The 24,815-nt window shown below is 33.6% G+C and overlaps 1 protein-coding gene across 13 annotated transcripts in view; it reads left to right on the forward strand.

Moving 5' to 3' along the window:
- Positions 1 to 24,815, forward strand: part of Nf1 (neurofibromin 1) — a 384,838-nt gene that overhangs the window by 82,984 nt on the left and 277,039 nt on the right. For 12 of the 13 annotated variants that reach the window (XM_069826894.1, XM_069826901.1, XM_069826976.1 and 9 more), the window contains exons 7-10: positions 5,745 to 5,873; positions 15,588 to 15,830; positions 21,139 to 21,329; positions 23,588 to 23,732. In XM_069826894.1, the coding sequence (XP_069682995.1) occupies positions 5,745 to 5,873; positions 15,588 to 15,830; positions 21,139 to 21,329; positions 23,588 to 23,732 (708 nt within the window). The remainder of the gene's footprint in view (positions 1 to 5,744; positions 5,874 to 15,587; positions 15,831 to 21,138; positions 21,330 to 23,587; positions 23,733 to 24,815) is intronic. The other variant, XM_069826986.1, reaches the window with a different exon arrangement.

The following is a 24,815-nucleotide window of genomic DNA, read 5'->3' on the forward strand; positions in this document are numbered from 1 at the left end:
GGGAAGTTATCCCCACCCTCGCCGCTCAGCACCTTGCTCGTCACACGGCAGCTGCACTCTCACTCTCACTCTCTCTCTCTCTCTCTCTCTCTCTCTACTGTCTGCCTCCGCTCCGGTGGATCACTGCCTACTGCCTCGCACAAAATTCAGATTTAATCTGCATTCGACACTGCCTACTGCCTTGCACGTATTTCTAATTTAATGTGCATTCGACACAACACAACAACACTCACTTTTTTCCTCCAAGTAACATATACTTTGAATAAAACAACACTCACCTGTTAACTTAGCACTGTCGGAGACTACCTCCCTCACACACAATAGTCACCAGAGCCTCGTTTGCTGTAGTTGTCGAACCAAGTTCCACGCCTCACTGAACGACTAACACGATGTACAATTTCACTGCCCTTCCCAAAACAATGTTAATGTACACCATCACTAGAATCGCTTTTTGACGCTAATTTCATGTTTTTACCACAGGTTGGACACTCGTAATGACTAGCAAGCAGTCCATGCTCCTCACAATACCTTATCGTTTCCGCCTTCAAATTCTCCCTGCTCAATTTCAGGAAGAAGTACACGTCTTCGGTACGGCTCATCACAACATGTGGTTCTGTCTGTACTCGAAGCTCTACCCCGCAGTCAACCCCTACCAAGAGAAATTCACAAGCCCGCCACTTTCTACCCATGCTATTTGGTCATTGTTCCCTGCACATTGCATTTCTGCAATACATTATGACAGTCCCCTTGAACATAAGTAGATCTATTTTCCCTTCCACCACCAACTTGTCTCGATAGCCGAGAGGTCTAAAGCGTGAACAAAAAACGTGCGTGCATTTCGTTAGGAACATTGACAGATCGAAAAGGAGAGAGATGGAGCATGGAAGAGAGAAGGAAAGGCTGGGGAGAGAGAGAGAGGAGGGAGACAGAACAAAGTTCCTCTTTTGCTTCCTAGATGCCGCATTCACTCTTTTTGTTCCACTTTCCTCCAGTAGATGTCACCCCCCACCCAAAACCCCTATTTCCACTCTTTCCCGCTAGAGTGGCTGGTGAACTAGTAGGGGAAGAGTGGAAGGAGTCGTGGGTGGAGCTTCTGAGTTCGCTATATTGCGATTTGCCCATAATTTTCCAAGAGGACTGACATTTCATTGGCAAAGAAATCAATTATATCAGCGCATGAGTGGTCTGAATGCAACATTTTATCCATGTTGGCACCATTTACCTCTTGTAGTGTACACAAATCCCTGAATAGCTTAAATGGCTCATCGTTTTTACAGATCATATAGGCTGTCTTGAATATCCTACTTGTAACTTCAAGTTTCGCAAGATTCTTTTCCTCCCACAAACTGAATGCTACATTTGTTGAGCGCTTCGGAGTCTCATAATTTTGAGTGGCCAATACCATGGTGTCTACTTTTAGTTTGAACAGTTATTTTGTCATCCAATTCTTTGCGAGATTTAGCCTGTACACCTTCAATAAATGCATTTTCAAGATGCACTATCTTATCTTTATGAAGACCCAGAGATTTAACTTTGCTACAGACATCACATATAATATTATTATCTCCATTAATGGCTGACCATGAACAAAGTTGCTTCCATTTTTCAAAATGAGTTGCATGTATGCATCCACCAATTTTCTGTACACCAATATGTCTGCAGATTGATGAGCCATGTTCTAACTTAATATTTTTCACCCCGCTAGTTACAAATTGAATGCCTGCGTGTCCTCTCGGCTCACACTTAGAAGTGGATGCTGAACTGTCATTGCACAAAATTCCGGAGTTGGAAACCATCACTTTATTGATTTTAATATTAATATCAACTGTTAGATCGTCACATTTTGTTTTTTAGTAAAGCATTCTGTTAGCGTTAACTGTTGTAGCTGCTGTTTCATTCTTGCTGACTTACAAAAGTAAAGTGCGAGTACAAAAGGAACGAACAAGACAACTCGAACAATGGCTGATCAAGGGCATGACTGTCACAACTTACAATTTAAAAATAACGGTAATAGTAGTAAACAACAGGATCTGCGAACTTATAAATACTGTCTACTCATTGTCGAATAAAAACTGTTTATAATAACTAATTAGTGTCAACACCAGGCAGTGCATTATTGTCGCACACACTGCACATTAAATAAGAAACGAACATTGTTGTTACGTATTGCATTAGTAACATACATAAGGAATGAAAATTGAAAACTATAAATAAGGTGTCTATCTAGGACCTAAAACTTAAAAGAGGATAAATGCTGTCCCTGGCAGGGATAAATTAATATCTTTCTAACATGGGATACCGAATTCTCCAGGAGTGGGGACGATCTCTGACATCTCCCTTGTCAATTCGCACCCTACCACCAGTTACGATCAGTTATAGCCACTGCCTTTAAAGATGTCGACTACAGCACTTTTGAAGAAGTACAGGGTCTCTCTGTCATTGGCAGCATATGGCACATAGATATAATAAATAGTGTTCAAAGAATCTACAACATCCAGATTCATAATTGATCCCACTGTGTGTTTCGAAACGAATGAGGAATATCCAGCAGAAGTACTTTAGGAAAAAAAAAAGAGTATCTAAAATCCCACCATTCCCTGTTACCTCAAAAACTACTGGCTAAAAGATCTCGAAGTAATCAGACTTCTGGTTGGAGCAAGAGGTACTGCTACTGTTTAAGAAGCTTGGAATACATCTATTATTCCGATTGTAACTTTAGCTGCTTGAAAGGATCAATTGCTTTACTAATGCATCACCTATATTCTAAATGAAACCAAGTTCATTAGCCCTCTTACGTCTTTGTAATACTTATCTTGCTCTAAAACTGGTATATTTCTGCTAATCTAAAAATGTATTTGCAGCTCTGTATTTGTAGGAGTTTCATTTTTCAAAACAAAATGAATGGTTCGATGAATTTGTAAACATATTTATTTGCTTAAAGTGGCAGCTTACAAATGGTGAGAAGATTTCTTAAAAAAAAAAAATAAATCTCAAACAGTGAGGTTAGATATTGTAGTTTTATTCCTTTTCACTTTGTTATAATGTTAATATATAAGGTATTGGAATGTAATTGGTGAATAAATGCAGAAAGTTTATATATTTTTTCTAGAAGTTGATATTCATGTTCTTAAAAAGCATCTCTACTTTCTTTTCTCTGTTTCTTTCTCTCTCTTCTTTCCCTCTCACATAAATAATAGGTCTGTACATAAGCTTACATACATCCAAACATTTCATGCACACTGGTATGTAACTTTGGTCTTAATTTTAGATCAGCGTACAGTCATATTTCTTTGTTATATTTGTCGTCTTCATGTTCGTATTTCTGATTGACGTAAGGAGACTGTCAAAAAATAAATTGTAAGCTTATTTTTTTTTATTGTGGATGGTGTAGCTAATACACTGTTTCTTATATAGGTCTTTCAGTCATGTTATCTTAAAATATGAAATTTATCATTCTCATATGTATTTTTAACTTCACCTTTATTTTAGTGTTATTTTCTTTTCTGCATCACTTACAAAATAGACTGCAGACTCCTATGATTTACGTACTTCAGTACTGAAAAGTGATTGTTACACAAGAGCCACCCTACCTAATTTTCTCCTGGCTTAATTGCCAACAACAACAACAACAACAACAACCCACCAGTATAAAATAATCCACAGACCTATGTCTTTAACAACTTAAGTGCTGTGTGCTGTTTGAAAATAAGAACAGAAAATATGACGTATGTACATGATTACATCACACTCTTTACTTTGTTTACTTTTTGTTAAGTACATCTAACAACATTTTCGTGTTCTTTATAATGTTTGGATAATTAAGTGACGAATAGTTATGACTTTTAAACAAGCTAAATATGGAGTACCGGTACATTGCTATCTTATAATGTGCTGGAATTTGTCGGAAGGAATGAGGAAAATAAAATTATGGTGAAACTCAGTCATGACATTCGGGGCACTGAAACAACGATTAGAGAGTTGGTTGATTCTTTAACTGTGTTTTGGTTTTTCCATTAACATATTTAAACTGTGCATTTATTATAAATAAACAGAAATTGAATTTAAACTTGAAGTCATTTGTGATTTCGAAATAACGTTTGTGTTCATTGTAACCTTTTATCAGCAGATAATGAAGTTATTGCATTAAGAAGTATACGAAACATTGCATTAAAGGTGAATTATTTTATATCTTTAACTCATTTCAGTCAGTCGGTTAAATAATGAGTCATACAGATTTATTTTCTGACACATCCGTAATTAATGATAGTATAATAGTATATTAGCAGCTGGCTACGGACTGGAAGGTCCGGGGTTCGATCCCGGGTGGTGACAGGATTTTTTCTCGTTGCCAAACTTTCAGAAAGGCCCCGAGGTTCACTCAGCCTCCTATAAAATTGAGTACCGGGTCTTTCCCGGGGGTAAAAGGCGGTCAGAGCGTGGTGCCGACCACACCACCTCATTCTAGTGCCGAGGTCATGGAAAGCATGGAGCTCTACCTCCATGCCCCCCAAGTGCCTTCATGGCATGTTACGGGGATACCTTTACCTTTTTTATAATAGTATATTATGAAACAAGTTTATAATGTAATAATTGTATAACATTATAAACGTGTTTTATACGCTATTTTTTTTGTATGACAGCATTGTAAAATAATTATTAAAGAAATAATATCAAGTTTGATTTTATGGTCCATGAAGAAAGAGGTTGCTATGACAACAATGATATTATAGCATTGGCAGATCGTTTCATAATGCTAACTTTATGATACAAGCACTGCCTGCTGGATCGCATCCTATAGCTGCGTAAACTACCTGCTCAATGAAAGTTATTTTATTGCTAAGTGGCAGGCAGTGCCCACCGCTATTAACATTATCAGTATATGCAATGTCATTATCTGCCACCTAGCGGCTGTTTGTGCATAACCGTTAATTGGGCAAGCAGTATAAGCAGCCATAGGATGTGATCCAGTAGGCAGTGGATACAAGTTATGCTTCTTAATAGAAGTCATGACATTTTATTTGGCATGGTAATATTTTTACAGCATTAATGCGATAATATGGCTTATTATGCACTGTTTTCATTAACGATAAAGACTGTTTAAAATGCTGATGTACAAAAAAAGTATTTTACCTTTTTAACATTATTTTTAATGTGTTCAAAGACTGATTGTGTATATGTTACAACTAGATAATGTACATACATCATACATTCAAACAACGAAACTTTAGGACGAAAATATTTCGACATTCTGTCTATTTTTAATAATGACATTATATTGAGAATATCTCCTAGCAGTTGTCGTAAAATGAATGATAACCTTGTGTGTTTTCTCACTGGTCAGATTCTGTATACTGTACCGACAAAGTAATATCAGTTTTATTTCCTTCGAACCATGAAACATTTGGAGAAATTCGGGAGATAGATTTGGATTTACAATATTTATAAACATTTTATACTCCAGTGAATTATTTTGTAATGTGATTTTATTTTTTAGTGTTTGCTTGTGCTTACCATGTTTTTGTTTGTTTGTGTGTTTGTTTGTTTGTTTGTTGCTTTAATTTACTATGTAGTAATATGATATAAATTAGTAATTATTGTGCACTGATCAGCAACAAACTTCATATTTAATAATATTGTCATTATATAAATGTTCTTGATGTACTGTGTAAAAGAACAATAAATAAGTTCTCCAAATGTATGGAAAACAAAAATGTGATACTGTGTTTTATTCTTCTTTATTAAAGAAAAAGCATAATGAAGAGTTAGCCAAGTGCTGTGAAGGTCTGTTTGACATCTTGGACGGCTTTGCTGATAACAAGAAGGGCAGAGCTGCTGTGTGGCCACTACAGATCATGCTTCTTGTGCTCTCACCTGTAAGCATTGTACTATTTTACGACCACATTTTTGTTTACGTACATACACAAAATAACATTCAACAAAATAAAAAGAACAACAGTTTGTACACAGATAGGCAGATATTTACTAATCAAATATTTTCTATGACTTGTATAAAAGCAGATTTTCATTCAGTTTTATTCTTATTTTCCATAAATCTTAGACTTTACATTTTCTTTAGACATTCCACTTTCTACATCATTCTTTCATTCTTTATGTTTTATAACTGACACAATTTGGAAACAATTAAAAAATCTGGAATATAATTACTCCTTTCATATTAAATGGTATGTGAAACTGGTTATTCCTTATAATTTCAAGTTTAATGTCTCTTTTACTTTCTGTTATAAAAATATTCAAATATTGAATTTAAAAAATATCTATTCAGAAAGTATTAAGTTGTTTAAATACATTTCAACAAAGCTTAGAGGGAACATTTTCCAGTGACTCTAAGAAGTAAAATATTGTTGTTCTCGAATTCATCAGTAGATTATTTTCAAATGTGTTTGTTAATGTTTTGTAAAGGAGGATATTAATAATGAATTAATCATTTATTCTCTTCATATTTAAAATTTTAGTAAAGCTTGGTTGTCAGGGAATCTCAATTAATTTATGTATTTTTTTTAAGAAATGGAATTTTTAAGAACAAAATAATTAATATGTATGTGAAGTTCTTTAAAAAAGTCCTGAATTCTATATTTATATGGAACCATGACTCGATTAACTGATAGATTCTAACTGAAGAAATTTAGGCTCGATCTGTAGCAGTGACTTAGAGATTTCAGTAGATAAAGCTTTTCTACGAATACTTACACATTTTTTCACATTAATTCCACTATTCCATGTTTTCGCCTTACCAACTCTTAATAGCTTTTGTTTAAAGTGGTCAATTATCTACAGCTATTTAGACTCCAATTGAAAGAGCATGTGAAGAGGATGGATCGTACTAGATGGCGTGAACAAATCTTATGTCCTGAAGAAATTTAGGACATCCTAAAAAAATACTAGCACGAGACCATGACACAGGGGTGGCAGAATTTTAACATGGGTGACGTTATATGACATGCAGCCTGCTTTGCAAGACAAGGGGTGGTAGAGAGTAGTAGGCTGAGGAGAGGTGAGGACTGAACCTCGCCCCCCATATAGCCTGGAAATAAGTAACCGAACTATATGATATGTTAGCATCTTTTTGATGGATTTGAAATTACTCATTAACGTATCCCGATATTTTAATAAGTGAAATGAAATCTGGTTCTCCATTATAAGTTGCAATTTGTAACTGCTCAAATGAATGTTGGTCCATCAGTCAGTAGTGCGCTTTACATTTAACGTGTTTCATTTTTGAAAGAAATTGCTTACATATATATGTCGAGCCAAACATTGAAATAAATCTAGCACGAAATAACCTAAACAGTGGATATTTTGAATTGTGAATTTTCGGGAAATTTTTAAATCTCAGAAATTTTACTTTATTTAGGCTTCTTTGCAAAATTTTAAAATTTTATAATATCAGAAAATGATATTCGACAACACTTTTCCTTAATCAGTATTAATATTATGGCAAAGTACACGTGGCAATGGAGTTTTGTATAATGTCTCTTTATGGTGGTAATATGAAACCCTTTAAGTAGTTTAGAACATAAGAAACATGTTACGTTTTCTTCCATTGCACAACAAAGGAATTTCTCTTTCTATTCTTCTACAAATATTCGTTTTGCTGCACTCTTTATGTTTAATGGTTTGGAAACAGACATGCTGATCACCAGTTACATATATACTCTGCCTGTCCTACATGGAGTGAGTGCGTGTGGAAGGATGCATTAGTGAACTGCCCCTGCATAAGTATGACATAAGATGCAGCTTGCCACATGAAATGCCGACAACTGCCATAACAGATCTATTGGGCCTAATACATCAAGATTCATGATGATGATGATGATGATGATGATGATAATGATTATTATTATTTCTTTAACCTTTCCTTTGTATCTAATTTATATGTAACCTGAATAGTGTAAGTTACTCAGCTGTGAAATCTATACTATTAGAATAATTAAACTTGCTTTTGAGATTATTTAAACGTAAATCAATTCAAATTTATTATTCAGAAAAAAAAATTACAGAATTGTACATGGATATCATGATAGAAGACAAATGAATATACATACAATGTTTTGCCGGGCCAGTTCAAAAGGGAAACAACTCAATTGAATGTTAAAGGTTCATTTTGCTGTGAAAAATCCTATTAACACTCTAATTTGAAACTTAGTAGTGAATAATATATAACATAGTTAGCAGAATTTGGAGTAATTTCAATGTCCCTTTGATTTTTTACAGCAACATAAAGGTTTAAAATGCAGGTTCCTCGAGATTTCAAAGTTTAAGTTGTTTCTCTTTTGAACTGGGTCATCAGTTTGTTCAGTTCATTAAAAAAGATTATCATATTGATTATATGAGGCATTAATGTGTACAGTTTCATCTTGCTATTATGATTATCAACAAAACAACTTTATTTTAATTTAGTTTATAGATTACGAGGTGAGGTTGAAAAGTTCGTGGCCTGACACATAGATAACATTGAAAATGTGTCAACAATGTCGCCACTGTTAGTGGCTATTTTACATTAATTCAAGCACGGAAAATCGTAATCTTCTGTTTCTGTATTTTAATTTTGAAGCTAGTGTGCCAAACAGATTGGCAAAAATGGAAAATATTGAACTTTGTGCTGTCATTAAATATTTCGTTAAAAAAAGGGAATGAATCCAACAGAAATTAAAGCAGGCATGGATGCTGTAATTGATGCTATACTGGGGGAATCTGCTCCAGCATTTTCGACTATGAAAAAAATGGGTGGCACTATTTAAACATGGTCGAGAGAGTGGGAGATAACCCCTGCAGTGCAGTGGACATCCAGTAACAGTGACAGGTGAAGAAATTATTAAAAACAAATCCACAGTATGGTGTTGAATGACCATTGACTAAAAGTCCAGGAAATTAGCGAGGTTATGTGTATCTCAACTGAACAGGAGCACCACATCTTAATCATTGCCTTGGGCATTTCAAGGTCCCTGCAAGGTGGGTTCTGTGTTTGTTAACACTGGAACAAAAGTACGTCCAATGTCAAATGAATTCGAGAAAAATATGCCCAATTTTTTTTAGGCAGTTTGTGATCACTGATGAAACCTAGACCACTGCTACATACCAGAGACGAAACAGCAGTCGAAACAATGGAAACACAATGATTCTCTGCCTCCAAAGAAAACAAAAGCTGTTCAATCTCCTGGGAAAGTTAAGGCATCTGTGTTTTAGGATTCTAAGGAATATGGTCAAGAAGAAAGTGTTGTTTTATCACGACAATACATCTGCTCACATGTCTGAAATCATGGTTGGTAAACTACACGAACTGTGATTCGAATTGTTACTGCATTCTCCTATTCACCAGATCTCAGACTTCTTTTCTTTGTCAGAGTTCAAAACTCACTTGGCCAGGAAGAAATTTTCGTCAAATGGAGAGGTTATCTCAGCATCAGAAGGCTTTTTTGCAGACCTCGAGGAATCTATGTACAAAGAGGGTATATCAGGATTGCAAAACTAGTGGACCAAAGTGTGTGAATCTCAGGAGGGATTATGTTGAGAAATAAAGATTGTTTCAGAATCATTCTAGTTTAATTTTTATGTCAGACTATGAATTTTTCAAACAACCTTCGTAAAAAGAAGATGTAATTGTTACTCAGTCATTTGAGTACTGTAGCTCTTAAGGACTGGTATTTGAGTCCAAGCAAGCTCTATGAGATTTGTTATGGACAAAGTGAATAATATGACATTTCATTTTCTACTACTGTTGTACTCCTTTCATATTTTTTAATAACTTTGGTAGTGTAGAAACATAAGATAAATTCAGAAGTATATATACACACACTCAGACACAAATATCTGGAGACCATTTTGTCTTTATTTTAGCTTGATGCAAGGATATACCAGACATTATTAGGAAAGACAGGATAGATAGTGTCTACCGAAAATTTAATACAGAAAAACTTAAAATCTGAGGTAAAGTTGAAGTACAGAAAATTTAAATAAATGTTTCTTCCTTCAAATACTGTTACTGCCTTGATGAAAAATCCTGTTTTGTGTTGTGACAAGAAGAATCCTCGTTATGCACTTCTAGCTAGAGCTCTGGAAAATCATCTTTCATTTTGGAGTGTAAAAAACATGCATACAGACCAAGTAATGACCATCAAGACATTTTGATTGGGTCTACATATATTTGTGAACAAACTTTTTCTGCCATGAATGTTATTAGGAATAAATTACGTTCAACTATTACAGATGCACATCTTCCTAATATTCTTTTTCTGTACACATAAAAATTGCACCTGATATTGAGAAATAGTTAAATGTGAAACAAGTTCAAAAATCACATTAACATTGCAGATCTTTAAAGTTCATTGGATTGATCTTATTAAATACTGTAAGAAGTATTTTTATGACAAAGTGTTAAAAAGTGTATAATTATGTGACAGTCTCTAAAAATGAAAAGTGAATAATGATAATGAATGACCCTTCAAATATTTTCTATCATTGTACTGGCCCAAGCTCAAAATAGCTTGGCCACCCCTCCTCTAGACCATTGCCTGAGATGTATTTCATCTGTTACTTCCATCATAGTAGACATGTCTGTTGCAACAGTCAGATAATGATTTTTAGGTTTGCAGCATGAGTGAACATTTTATTTTAACTCTTTCATCATCATCATCATCATCATCATCATCATCATCATCATCATCATCATCATCATCATCATCATCATCATCATCATAATCATCATCTCCTCAGTGTGTCCTCTTCAGGTAGAGACTAGATGATTTTAACTCAGTTATGTGAATTCTGTTATGCAGTTCTGATCTTGTAACTTTTATTAAGAATCGTCCAATATTCCTTTTAGTTTTCTAACAGAAATACAACTCTACTAAAGTTAAATTTATTACAAAAAGATGGCAAGGTTGCGAGAAATTTTCACTATTGTTGGCTTTGCAGCAGCAATACAAAGAAATGTCTTAGCTACTATTACAGTCCAATGTTCGGATATGATAAAACATGGAGTTTGACATCATTACTATAAAAAAATCTTTCCTAATTACAGTATTTCAAACACTTTACCATATCCTTTTAAATATCACTTCATACCCAAAAGACATATGACTTCTGTAAAGAAAAGGTAAAGGTATCCCCTCTGCTTGCCATGAAGGGATCACAAATGAACCAAAAATATTGGTATTTTAACCAAAAATGCCATGATTATACACAAAATAAATTATTAATATAAAAATTACTTGGGTGGGGGCATGGAGGTAGAGCACCATGCTTTCTAGACATCAGCACTAGAATGAGGTGGTGTGGTCGGCACCATGCTCTGACCACCCTTTATCCCCAGGAAAGACCCGGTACTCAATTTTATAGGAGACTGAGTGAACCTTGGGGCCGTTCTGGAAGTTTGGCAACAAGAAAATTCCTTCACCACCCGGGATCGAACCCCGAAGCTTCCAGTCCGTAGTCAGCTGCTATGACTTCTGTAGCCAGTAAATTATAAAATTATGTTAAATACTCACTGTAAATTAAGATGCACATACACAATAGTACTGTTACCAAATAGCGTAATTTATACGTGATCATTTTAGAAAAAGGATTTGTAGCAATGAGTCATATTGAATATAATTTCACATATAGGGTACTAATGATTGAGTCTAAGTGGGGAAATTCAAGAATTTAAAATGGAACAGTTGCCTTCTATCTTCTACCCACTCAAGAAAGTAATAGTACTATTAACTTATCATCCCTTTGCAAGCTTTTTAGGTGTCATAGAAAGAAAAAATTTGTGGATAGACATCATTGATATGAACACCCAGTGGTGTAACAAAATGCATATTGGAAAACATCTAAACAAAACTTTTACACATCTAGGCCTGGAAATTCTGAAACATCTCTTACATGCTTCACACTCTGGCTACTAGCAACAGGCATCTATAATGAATACCGATCAAAATACCCCTCATTTCTCATGAAAAACAAGAACTGAAAAGACTACAGTGGACTATAGTGGACTTTATGTTGTCAGAAAACAGCTGGATACATTAAGATTGATTGATTGTTTCACAGCTTTATTTTCAATTTCTGGACGAATGTAAGATTATTTGTAGGAAAATCGTAGCTACTTAGAGCCAAAACTAGCTAGTACAGTTTATTAGCTGTCATTTATCTGAACTGGTGCACCACAAAATAACTTTATTGTGAAGTGATAGGAATAAAATGTGTCATATGTGATAGTCTCCCCCCTCCTAGGAGACAAGTTAGAATTGTACCGCATTAACATTAATGTGTCATTATATAGCAAAATTTTGTTGTTTCCTGTCAATAAATGTATCACACTGACAAGACATTGTTGTTGCATCTCTACTTTTTTTTGTAATACAGAGCTAGTTAGACCTAAGAGACTGATACTCCTATTGTTTCTTGGCACTACAGTTTGGCAAGATCGCCAGCTCCCAGGATAATATTTTTGCCATATAATGGCACTAAAGTCTAGCAAGTGATTTTTCACGTAACTAATGAAAAGAAAAGAATCTTATCTGAATTTCAGAGCATTTGCTCAAAATGTCCTCTTATTATATTCTGTACTTGGTAAGAATGTCAGTAAGATTAGCTTTAAGTCTGGCCCAGGACAGAATGCATGGGTTTTCCTTGTCAGTTGTTGCACTACGTTTCTGACACAGTTCTGTTGACACTTTACATTGTCAGTCCCAGTTAGTGAGCTGTTTGAACTGTATTGAGAAATATTTATTTTTACACGGAATATTTTATTTTTAACTAGTTAGATATACAGTCCAGCCAGTGCTGTCATGAAGGCCATACGGGGCCATACATCGTATGAGAACCTACAATTTTTTTAATTAATCATATGGAGAAAAGAAAATTTTGTCTGTATGGAGCCATATGGCATATAGGTGTCTAAGTTTTGTACGCGGAGATCTGTACAGATCTTAGATCATCTTCTGCTGTTCCTAATGTATTTTGTTTGATGTTTATAAACAAAACTTGTCCACCTCTGCAGCACTGGAGTCCAGAATTATATAATATAATGGTTGAAAAGCCAGAAGTGCTGCAAATACACACTCCAAGATTCATCGAGACAAGTGTGCATCTACAGTGGTGCTACATGGTTTATTCTTTAAATCAAGCTTGTTTGGTCAATTAAAATCCAAAGCAAAACAATTTCTTTACTTCTTCTTTAATATTAAAAAATCATTAAGAGAGAGAGAGAGAGAGAGAGGGGGGGGAGAAAGGGAGGGAGGGAGAGTGTTCAGCAACGTGTTTTCCTCAGTCTATTGGGAAAGAAGTTCTATGAGTTGAATTTATGCTAGTTTTGGAAGGTCTTTCCACAGACTACACAACCATCAAAATCTTGTGTTAAATTATTTTATGAGCATTAATAAGGATGAAATAACATGACTAATTCACAATATTAGTGAGGATGAACACTATCGAGATCCCAGAACTTCATATACCTGTATGTATAGAATGTAATGTAGGGTGTTTTGAGTAACTGTTCTGAAATTCAGATAAGATTCTCTCAATTTCCTTAAATAAATATTTCACTGGTAACGTGAAATACTACTTGCCAGACTGTAGTGCCAAGAGACAGCAGAAGTGCCAGTCCATTAGGTTTGACTCTGTCATTTTTATAGTTTGAACACTATTATTATTTAACTTCTTCAGGTGTGATATATAGAATTCGTATCTCATATACCAAGTGTGAAAGTAATCATACTTCAGAGGCTTTCAAAATGCAGGAAATGAGACTTGTGAAAATGTGTTCTTTGTGAGATCTCTTTTTCTCTGTTAACATTTGATTCTTGTTTTCTGAGCCAGCATATATTTTAGTATATACAGGGTGAACTGTAAATAATGTCATTATTTTCAGGGGGTTATTCTTCGAGATATTTCAAACAAAAAAAGTTTAATACAATTTTACTTGTTTTTACTTCCTTTTCGTTATAAAAATTGTCCTATATGAAACATTTCTTAGCGTGTTTTGGGAACGCTATTGATTTAATTCCCAATATGCTCAGTCAATTTAAGAGAACAGTGCATTAAGATAATAAATGATTGAAAGGATTTTATTTTTTGTCCTTTAAATGTGCAGAAATTCCATCCGAACAAATGTAACTTTTCGTTTTGCAAAGGAATTTTACAGTGTTACATTTCTTTGGATCAAATTTCTGCACATTTAAGGAACATTCACCCTATATGATTAATTGAAGAATATGTTAATATGTTAAGATTTTTCGGATTGAAATTTGATTTAATCCACCAATAGATCCAATAATAACTGATGTTAAAATAATAGTTCAACTAAAATTCTTTCAATCATTTATCATAATACACTGCTCTCTTAAACTGACTGAGCATGTTGGAAATTTAGTCAATGGCTTTCCCTAAAACACGCTATGAAATGTTATATATATAACAGTATAAAACAATTTTTGTCTCGAAAAGAAAGCAAAAACGAGCAAACTTATATTTCAAACAAGAAAGTTCGTTTGAAATACCTCAAGGAATAATCCCCTGAAATTAATTACATTACTTACAGTTCATCCTGTTTGTTCGGAAGATGAACAAATGCAACTGATGTGTAGCCATATCGTTGTATTGTTAAAGTCTGGTATAGTTTTCAACAACGATTTCTTATTTTTGAGATATTCAGATGAACGTTCTGGAGAAAATATTGCAAAAAATTACGTATGAATTTTCCAAATGAAATGATATAAGTCCTATATATGTAAAAGACTATAATACACTGTTTGTAATTTTATTGGACTTGTATTTTCTAAATTTGAAATAAACTTTATATTGACTCCTCCCTCCTTTTTTGATCGAATTCTCAGAGGACGAAAGTAATTATGCATAACAATGCTATCAGAAACACTGCCAATTATTCTGTAACTGCAAATAATTCATGAAGTCTTTGGTGATCACATTATGAATTGTGGTTTATGGCCTTGGAGAAACCTCCAGTTGACTCTATGTGGTTTATGTTTATGGGGAAAGTGTAAAGACAAAGTATACGAAAATAATCTTTATTCCCTGGATTGAAATTAAAGAAAATATTAGGTGGGAAGTTATTAACATTTTACGTGAAGAACACAAGGTTTTGAAAAACATAATTAAAAGATTCAAGGTGCATATGTATGCCAATGGCTGTCATTTCGAGCATCTGCTGTAAATTAACAGATATGCATCACAAAAGCAGACTGCAATTTACCAGCAGGTGACTCATTGCTGCGAATATACAGCTGTGAGAGAGACATTAGCTAGTGGAGTTTGTGAATTTCCCTGTATATTATTCAAAATTAAAACATTGTCTTTTCTGTCACTGATGTATGTCTCTCCACATCTTTCAAATACACACTGCATACTTCATATATGACTCACAAACCTTTTTCAGTACTGCCACTTTGCCCTTAAGAAGTTGGGCGCATTGTTTGTGATAAGTAATCAATATAAAACGCAGATTAATCCCAGATGTCTTATGGGTAGGTAGTACAGTACTTTCGAAAGTTTGTGTACCAGATTTGTCGTGTTCTCACACTATCCAACCACTGACGTGTTTCTGGCCGCTGGATGGTTGGCTACAGAAAGTTCTGGAGGAGATAGTGAATGCAGACTCTGGAGCACCATGCTCGCCACGTCATTCCAAGAAGAAGCAATTCATTGATTCTGTGAAGAGAGCAGTGGGACCACATGGAACTAGCAAACAGCTAACAGAAGCAGCTGCAGTCACCTGTGTTAAGCTCTGTAAAGCCTCTACGTACATCAACATTCTAGATTCCAACAATGTAGCTTTCACCTTGGTGCAGAGTGTCATCAATGATCTCAAGGTGAGAGTTCCTTCGTAAACATTACTATTATAATTACCCTATTTGAAAACTCCAAATTAATTTAAATTTACACGTGTTCAAATAAAATAATAGCATGTATCAATTTACTTTTAAACATAGTTTTTGAAATGGCAGTATTTATCTGTGGCAGAGAGATTTATTGTTTAGGCTGATCTGCTGTATATACAGAGTGATTCATGAGGAAAGGTAAAAAATTTAGGATGTGAATTTTCAAGTCATTCTGAGTGAAAAAGTTCATATGAATATAGGTCTGTTTTCGAACGGTTAAAGAGATATGGCTCTTTGATTTCACAAAAACATCTGAGATTCCGTTGTACTAACTCGCACTTAAGACAGATAACGGACAAATTTAAAGTTTATATTCATGTATGCATACATATCTAATATTCTAGATGTCGGGGTCGATGTTTTCGCACATTTTCAAAGGTACCTTCTTCTGCTCCAATGCACTGTTGCACTCAGGCGTGAATCGCGCTCATCGCTCGGGAGAGTTGCAAGTGGCTGTTCTTTATGCCGCATCCAAAATATGGTTGATTAGCGCCTCTCTCTTTCCCCCCTTCCTTTGCTATACCAAGTCTTTCATCCAACCCCATAGACAATAAGTACTCTTCGATATGATACCCTTCTGTTTGGAAAGCGTTGTTCATAATCAGCGACGGCACACAAGGGACTTCTATCGTACAAACCATAAACATACACAATATCGGCATATTCTGTAGTCAAAAATTTATAAGGCATCTCGAAAAACACAACACTTCTGATAACTGTACCTGTATAACTACTGTACTTGGGTAGCTGACTGAACTGTTGTGAATTGATAAGCGATAGTGTAGGCTATTTGCGTTATCTGCGGGTTCTGTGTCATTACATCAGACAAGAGCAGGCGATTGGACATTTGTAATGCCCCATCATCTGATTTTTTTTTCTCTTATCCACATCGCTCACAATGCAGGTTCCAATGTTACGTCATTCATTGCGACCGGTGACCTTGTCTCACGTCAGCAGCATATGGTAACGTCTGATTCACATTGGGGCGAGATGTTTTACCAAAAAAATGCATCTAGCTCTGCCATCGTTCGAAAACGGACCTATGTTCATATGAACTTTTTTGCTCAAAATGGCCTAAGATATCGTATCCTAAATTTTTTACCTCTCCTCGTGAATCACTCTGTATAACTGCAGACACGGGATTAATTAGCTTTCTAATTCTCTTCAAGTTATACTCGTCATAAATAGCTTAAAATTAAAGTAAAACAATGTTTAAATGGATCTAAAATCCTCGAAATTTAGAGGAGAAATTTTGAATTCCAGAGTGAAGTTCCTCCAGACAATTCTATTTTCTTTGACATGTTTTATAATAGAATATAGCCTATTTGGAAAGTGTGTATTGGTACCAATTAATTTAAATAATATTTTTTACTATTTTTGTGGATAAGCTTGTATCATTATTGCAATAAAAATTCTACAATTCCATAGTTTTCCTCGTTGATCTAGTGGTTGGCATGGTTCTTATTGGATCTGTCATTCATGAGTTTATATCCTCTGAGAGCGATGGATTTCAAAGGGTGATAAAATTCTTAGCATGGCTTTCTCAGTGGGGCAAATATAAAGCTGTGGGTCCCGAGCTGCAGATTTATGGCACATAAAATATCTCTGTCCCTGATGGCAAGTTTTATTGGCTCACCCACTTGAATTTTGATGCAGAATAAGCTCTGCAGTTGAAAGCATCGTGAGATAAAATATTGATATCCAAATTTTATATACATTTTCCAATATGAATAAATTCATAATATTGAATGTGAAGAAACTCCCTCCAATAGTAGATGGTACATAGCATCGAATTGGATTATAATACTTTCTCTGAATTCTGGACATGAAATTCCTTGACTCTGGAAATCAAATAACTTTGTTACCAGCAAAAGCTTACTTTCATTCCTTTTCTTTGGAAGTTGTCTTCACAGTTAAATTTACCAATTGGATTTACTACTAAAATAACTTTTTACTGTGTTGGCTAACAGTGATATGATTCGATTTTATCAGTCAAGAAATGTACCATATGAGGAAGGAAAATAAAATAAGAAAATAAAACTTTAATAGGCAAGTCATGTCCTGCTACAGAATTATTTATTATACAAACTTTTTTTTTTTTCATGGGAGTTCACCATAAATATAGAAATAATTCGGAAATAATTATCAATTTATTTGACTTTTATAGTAATGTTGAGGATTTTGCTATTCTAGAGGTAAAAACATTCCTTACCAATGTTTTTATGAAAATGAAATATTCCATAGTCAATACGGTGAATAGTATTATGCTTTATTCAGTAAAGCAAAAGTTACGCATCTGGCAAAGTTATGTGATTTGTGATAGACACGATTCAGAAAGTGGAATAGAGTAATATAAGCCATTATTAGAGACAGGATTTTGCAGCACTAAAAAGTGATCTTTGAAGTTTGATATATTTTAATGTTTACAAATATTACTGCCAGACATCACGAAGTGTACACTCCACATACGAGGTTTCATTGAAGTATTCATACAAGTGAGTCAAGAGAACTTCAACATAACAAAAACAGTTTGCATTCTGTACTTGTAATTCTATATAATTAAGTTTTATTTGTACTTTTGTCTGTGTAATAAACTAGTTATATACTAATTTGAAATAAAACTTAACTGAATTTTATGCTTATAGTACCGATATATATTAATTTTATGGTTTGTTCTAATGCATTGTAGTAAACAGCATATCTTCCAAATAGGCATTTTGAAGTTTTTATTGCATCTGGATCATTATCATCAAAAGAACTGATAATTTTTTCCACTTCGTTAAAATTTTAGAAATATTAAGTAAATAGATAGACTCCCAACCAGCATCCTCATCGAGAAATAAAAGGATCTGGTAGTAGGAGAATATCTGAGGATTTCTTAAAATTGTAGGTGCACAAGCGGAAGCTTTCACAAACAACTTTTTAACATTTGCAATCAGTTTGTCAATTTCTAGAAACTGTGCTCTTATTTCCTCTGCAATTCTATGGCAAGCATGTTCAAGGTGGGTTGTATATACAGTAGAACTCCAATTATCCAGATCGATTTGGGGGAGAATACACAAATTAATACTGTACAAGTGCCTGTGGAATCTTGCTGGAAATGAGATGACTTCTTCAAATATATGCTATTCGAGATGTTCCAAGTAAAATAGAGTACAGGTATTGTACAGAATTATGTAGTTTTGTACGAAAATAAATTTGTATACAATATTGTATCTTAATTTTTAGTTTTTATTTACTTTATTTAACATACAATTTTAATAGTACATACATACATACATACATACATACATACATACATACATACATACATACATACATACATACATACATACATACATACATACATACATACATACATACATACATACATACATACATACATACATACATACCTCTGTTTGCTTTGTTAGTTCTTATCAATAAAAATTAGATTTTTACTTTGTTAGACATCATTTTTTCGTAATTATTCCTGAATTATATCCAATTATCCAGATTGGGCCGATCACTGGTTAATTGGAGTTCTACTGTACTATATTTTATTACATATTTTGCAGATATTTTCCGCCTTAATCATATAAGATGCTCCATCTGTGACAAATAGGAGAAAATTTACAATTTTCATGTTGGAAATTTTGAGAACATGTATTTAATTGATTTATATTAAAAAAAACTCGCTAATTGTTAAATAATTTAGGTACACTTTTAAGAGACTCGAATGTTAGAAGGTAAGGTTTGTTAGGCTTCTCAACATCCACAGTACCTACAACCACATTAATTCATGATGTCCTGCTGAATCAGTAGACTCTTCTATTGAAACTCGCTGTTTTGTATTTTTCAGATCCATCTTAAGTTTTGTTTCAGGTTTTATCAAACAATGGCAACAATGATTAACAATGTTTTGTAATGTTGATTCATCTGAAATTTTGGATTTCTCTAGGGAATCGTGAAATCAGTTGTTCTTTAATTATAATGATAAATAATGATGACTAAGGAATAATTGCTGTAATGAATGTTTCACATATTTCTTTATAGAAAGTTTCAGTAGCTTCATCATTGGCAGTTCGTTGCAGTTCTACCTTTTATTACGCGTGTATTGTTCTCATTATTCAACTGTACTGATTCCTGTATGTATGGCACTGTGGTACCGAAGCACAGTCGATTATACTAGTGTATAATGAATGTGAACATTGAACTCTACTACTAACTACCATCATAATCTTCTAGTGCTGGAAAATCCTAGCCTTAGTTGTTACAGTACACCACTTTAAAAAATCACACTCTTTTTCTTTAATGGTGATAATCTGCAGAACAGGTAATTGAGGTTCTACTGTGTCTAGTCTTTGATATCATATTTGCAAAGAGATATAAAGGAACGACAGTCTGCAATTCTTTATGGTTAATATGTATTGTTTAATTAATTTTAGCACATTAAGTCAAAATTCCAACTTCAGGTGTCTCCTAATGTCAGAACAGGTGATGAAGTCTAAACCTTGTGCTAGATGATAATAATGATAGTGGTAATAGAGATAGTGATGGTGATGAAGTCATCATTTCCAATATTTTAAAATCATATTTGGTCGTGAGATTTTAAGTTTCATAAATTTGTTAAGGAAACTAAGAGAGTACAAAAAATGGCAAAATTCTGTTAGTAGGTGAAAATTTTTTCACATAAAAATATTTATTTTATTATTTTAGTAAGAATGTTTAAATTAAATTAAAATTGAGCTCACATGTTACATTTCTTCAGACATAAAGAAATTGTTTGTGAAACATTTTGTAATACTGTAGATCAGTTATATGAAAATTGTACATAAGTAGTTGATTCTATCACCAACAAGCTCAGGTAGCGAATTGTACTCATTCTCTGTTTTTGCGCTGTGTTGTGGATTTGAATCCTGCTTGGGCTCATTTATCTGGTTGGGTTTTTTTTTTCCAAGACTTTTCTCAACTATAAGGCAAATGTTAGGTAATTCCATGACAAATTCACATAATAATCATGCCAAATATCATCACCAATTTCACTTGTGCTAGATAACCTCATATTTGTTACAGAATTCTTAATTGATTTAAAGGAAAAGTTTATTGTTCTTAAATAAATTAGAGCTACCTTTTTCTTTTGGAAATAAACAACATACATATGTAATTCAATGTTGGCTCAAATTTTTAGAATATAATATTTTAATCTTAAACATAGACATATTTATATGTAAAAGTGATTTTTCTCTTTCATTGATAGGCTCTGCTCTTCAATCCATGCAAGCCATTTTCTCGTGGACAGAACTATGTTCCACAGGATATCGACTTAATGATTGACTGCTTTGTCTCTTGTTTTCGCATCAAACCGCACAACAATGAAGCGCTCAAAGTGTGCCTCAATCCAAACTTTCCATCCACATACCATTATGTTCTCATCAGTTCTTTGTACAGGTATGATAGCAGGTTATATTCATTGTTTTATGCGAAATATATAAGCATTGTTTATTTTGTTCACAATGTTATGCTTAAAATTCATACTGATTTTGATTGAAATTCTAAGGGTGTATTTGAGATAAACTGAGACATATTGTATCTGACATATGGATTTAATTGCAAGTTGGTGTGCTAATACAGGACTGGAAAGGCAGGTCAGTGACTAGGGTTCGACTCATTTGAAAGTTAATATACTTAATGTGTTCAACTTTTCATAAACTGTTATTAAAATATGACTATAATATTCATGCACTCGTTACTATGAGTAGACATTGAAGAGCACAAGGGAAAAACTTGGTAAGTCCAAAATTATCGATTTTTTACTTTAGACGGCATGTAATAGCTCAGGTAGTGTAGATTTGTGTTGTTTAACTGTACAGAATAACAACCTCATTAGTCCAAAGAAATTTGACAAATGATAACTCAAAGACAATAGAATATAATACTTTTAACTTGCTCTCCTTTAAAAATAGTGAAATGCGACTTATCAGGTTTTTCCCCTGTACTCTTCATAAATTCTAAATTTCCAGTGATACCAGTAATAAGGAAACTGATAGGCCTACAAGAAAGAAATTAATTTTGCTTTTCAACATTGAAAATGCTTCTCGTAAAAAGGAATCTCAGTTTAGATCAGCTGTTAAAATGTAAATTCCTTTGGAAAATAGCTAAACGTTTCTTATTTCTTTATGGAGACAAATACTACTTTGAAAATAGATTTCATTTATGAAAGTTTTTATTTTATCTTCTACCTTGGTGCGTCCAATGTCTCTTGAGATATCTCATTACGAGTGTAAGATAATCATCTTTGCTTTCAAAACTGCAATATATGTCCAGGAAATTGTTCAACTTTTATATAGACTATTACTTTTACCATGTCATACTACTTATGACCAATAAAACGGTACGAAAGAACGTGTTTCAACCAATCACGACTGTTTATCCTACAATTTTATCACTTCCCTAGCATGTGTTTATTTTTATCACTTCCCTAGCATGTGTTTATTTTTATCACTTCCCTAGCATTTGTTTCTTTGTTTGCCAACATTTCAAACTGCAAATTCTTTACGATACTACGAAACATGCTTTTCAATTGTCATTTTAGTTTCCCAAATAGATAGTCAACTGAAAATGACTGCTCCATTCAAACATTTTGGTGAAGCTAACATTAGTGAAATAGAATTTTTGTAAGTCAATTGTATTAGAGTACTTTATTTCTTCTAATCTTTATATACTTTCTTCTGTTTTATCCCCTTCCTACCATTTATTTCTTTGTTTGCCAACATTTCAAACAGCAATTTTTTTTTTCAAATGCCTGGTTGTCATTCGACATTTCTGGTTGCTCCTGGTAGTGGCTTAGAGTGGCTTAAGTGTAACCCACTTTTGAGGTTGGAGCGTCTGGAAGGCGGAGTTATGTTGTCCCAGTGTTATGATAGGATGAATATGGATATGTAGAGCCAGGAGAGGCCTTAAACCTAAACTTAACCTAATTCCCAGACCATGGACGAATACAGGAACAATTCCCTTCAAGGTAAAATTCCCGTGTTCTTACTGGGAATCGAACCCGCGACCTCATGAACTGTAGCCAGAAGCTCTGACCACTAGACCACGAGGCTGGTCAACAGCAAATTTTTTACGGTACTATAAAACAGGCTTTACAGTCGTATTTGTTTACTGCATATAGATAGCCAACTAAAAATGGCGGCGCCATTCAAACGTTTTGGAGAAGCTAACATTAGTGAAATAGTCAATTAATATTTTATTGCATTAGACTACTTTATTTCTTCTAAACTTTATATACTATCTTCTAATCTTGTAGTAGTCAATTAAATCCGACTTGAGTTTTGATTTTCTCTAGATAAATCAAAACCTCTAGTGAGATTACTGTTGATAAAATACTATATAGAAAATATTGCGCACAGATTGAAACTATTATAAGCTGTTATTTAATATTTTTAATTATCATAACATTTACGCAAATGTATAAATTGTGTGTAGTTATGTAAATGTAATTGTCATAAATATGAAAACAACATATTACGAGTATATTATGGAGAAGCTAGGCTAATTGGATTTTTTGTTAGTTGAAGATAGTAAATTGTCTTTATAAAAATTGACAATTGATTTCTAATATTATTTAAGTTTTGTGTTTAAAATGATTTAGTTTCCTTTAGTTTGAAGTGATGTCTAATATGATTATCTTCATTGATGCTTTACAGGATTATTACACAGCCTAGATTACCATGGTGGCCTCAGATTGACTTGGTGTACAGCAAATCCAGTGATCTTAGGTCCATGTTCACAGATACATTAAACAAAGTGACCCAAGGATATATTGCTCATACTCCTCTTCGAATGATTACGGTAATTACTTTTTCTTAGGGTTGGTATTTAATAATTTGATATCCTACTTCGAAACAAATAAATACGTTTGCCTTTCAGAAGTAAATAAGTATGTTATATAGATAAAATTCATGTTATATCGCATACTGGTGTACTTGACTATAACTCATTGACGAGATGAACACTGATTGGCTACCCAAAATTTGATCTTCATTCTGCGCCTATCAGAAGAAAGATTGTGAGATCGTGAAAACCTAAAAGGAGATGGAAAGAATGATAACATTTGAGTTTTATTGGACTAGCATCTTTAATTGTATGAATGGAATGAGGGGCAATTGTGCATCCAGTCTTCTTTATTCCACATAACCATTCAAATTATTATACGAATAGATTATTATAATTGGAGGGAATCATTTCTAATATTAAATATTACTACTGATTAATTTCAGATTTATTTTCCAGTTACACGTCACTTAGAAGTGAAATAAAATAAATAAGTTGAAGCTAAAATACAAACACTATTTGACGCATTAAAACATGAACATTATCATTTTAGTGATAGTAGAAAGAAGAAGAATTAGATATTTGATAGCCGTCCCAACCAGGGTTTAATAATAATCGGCCTCCTAATCAATTCCAAATGAATATTTACACTTCATTCAATTTTTTCTTTAATAGAAACCCTAGTTAGGTAGGCTATCATTGAAAAATTTATTGGAAATGCAACAAACAATTGAATCGGTCATTTCAGAAAGGTCATGAGTCAAGAAACTGAAATTTTACAGGAGAAAGAAAAAACTACCTACAGCATAAACTACCTAATTTTTAATTCTCATACAACTGTCAATGATTAAAGTGTTATCGAGGAAAATATTGCATTATATATTTTTCATTTAACATTTTTTGTTTGGCATAAAACACATTTTCAAAATCAATGACTCATGACCTTTTTGCAATGAACGTCCACATTTTACCAATTAATAAAATATATTTTTAGGAAATAATGTTCTAATTATATAAATTGTTTAATGCACCAATATACAATGAATGAGAACACTTATGCGTATTATTTTCATATTATACAGGGTGATTCACAAGGATTTA

This window comes from Periplaneta americana, chromosome 1 (genome assembly GCF_040183065.1).
Source record: "Periplaneta americana isolate PAMFEO1 chromosome 1, P.americana_PAMFEO1_priV1, whole genome shotgun sequence".
Lineage (NCBI taxonomy): Eukaryota > Metazoa > Arthropoda > Insecta > Blattodea > Blattidae > Periplaneta > Periplaneta americana.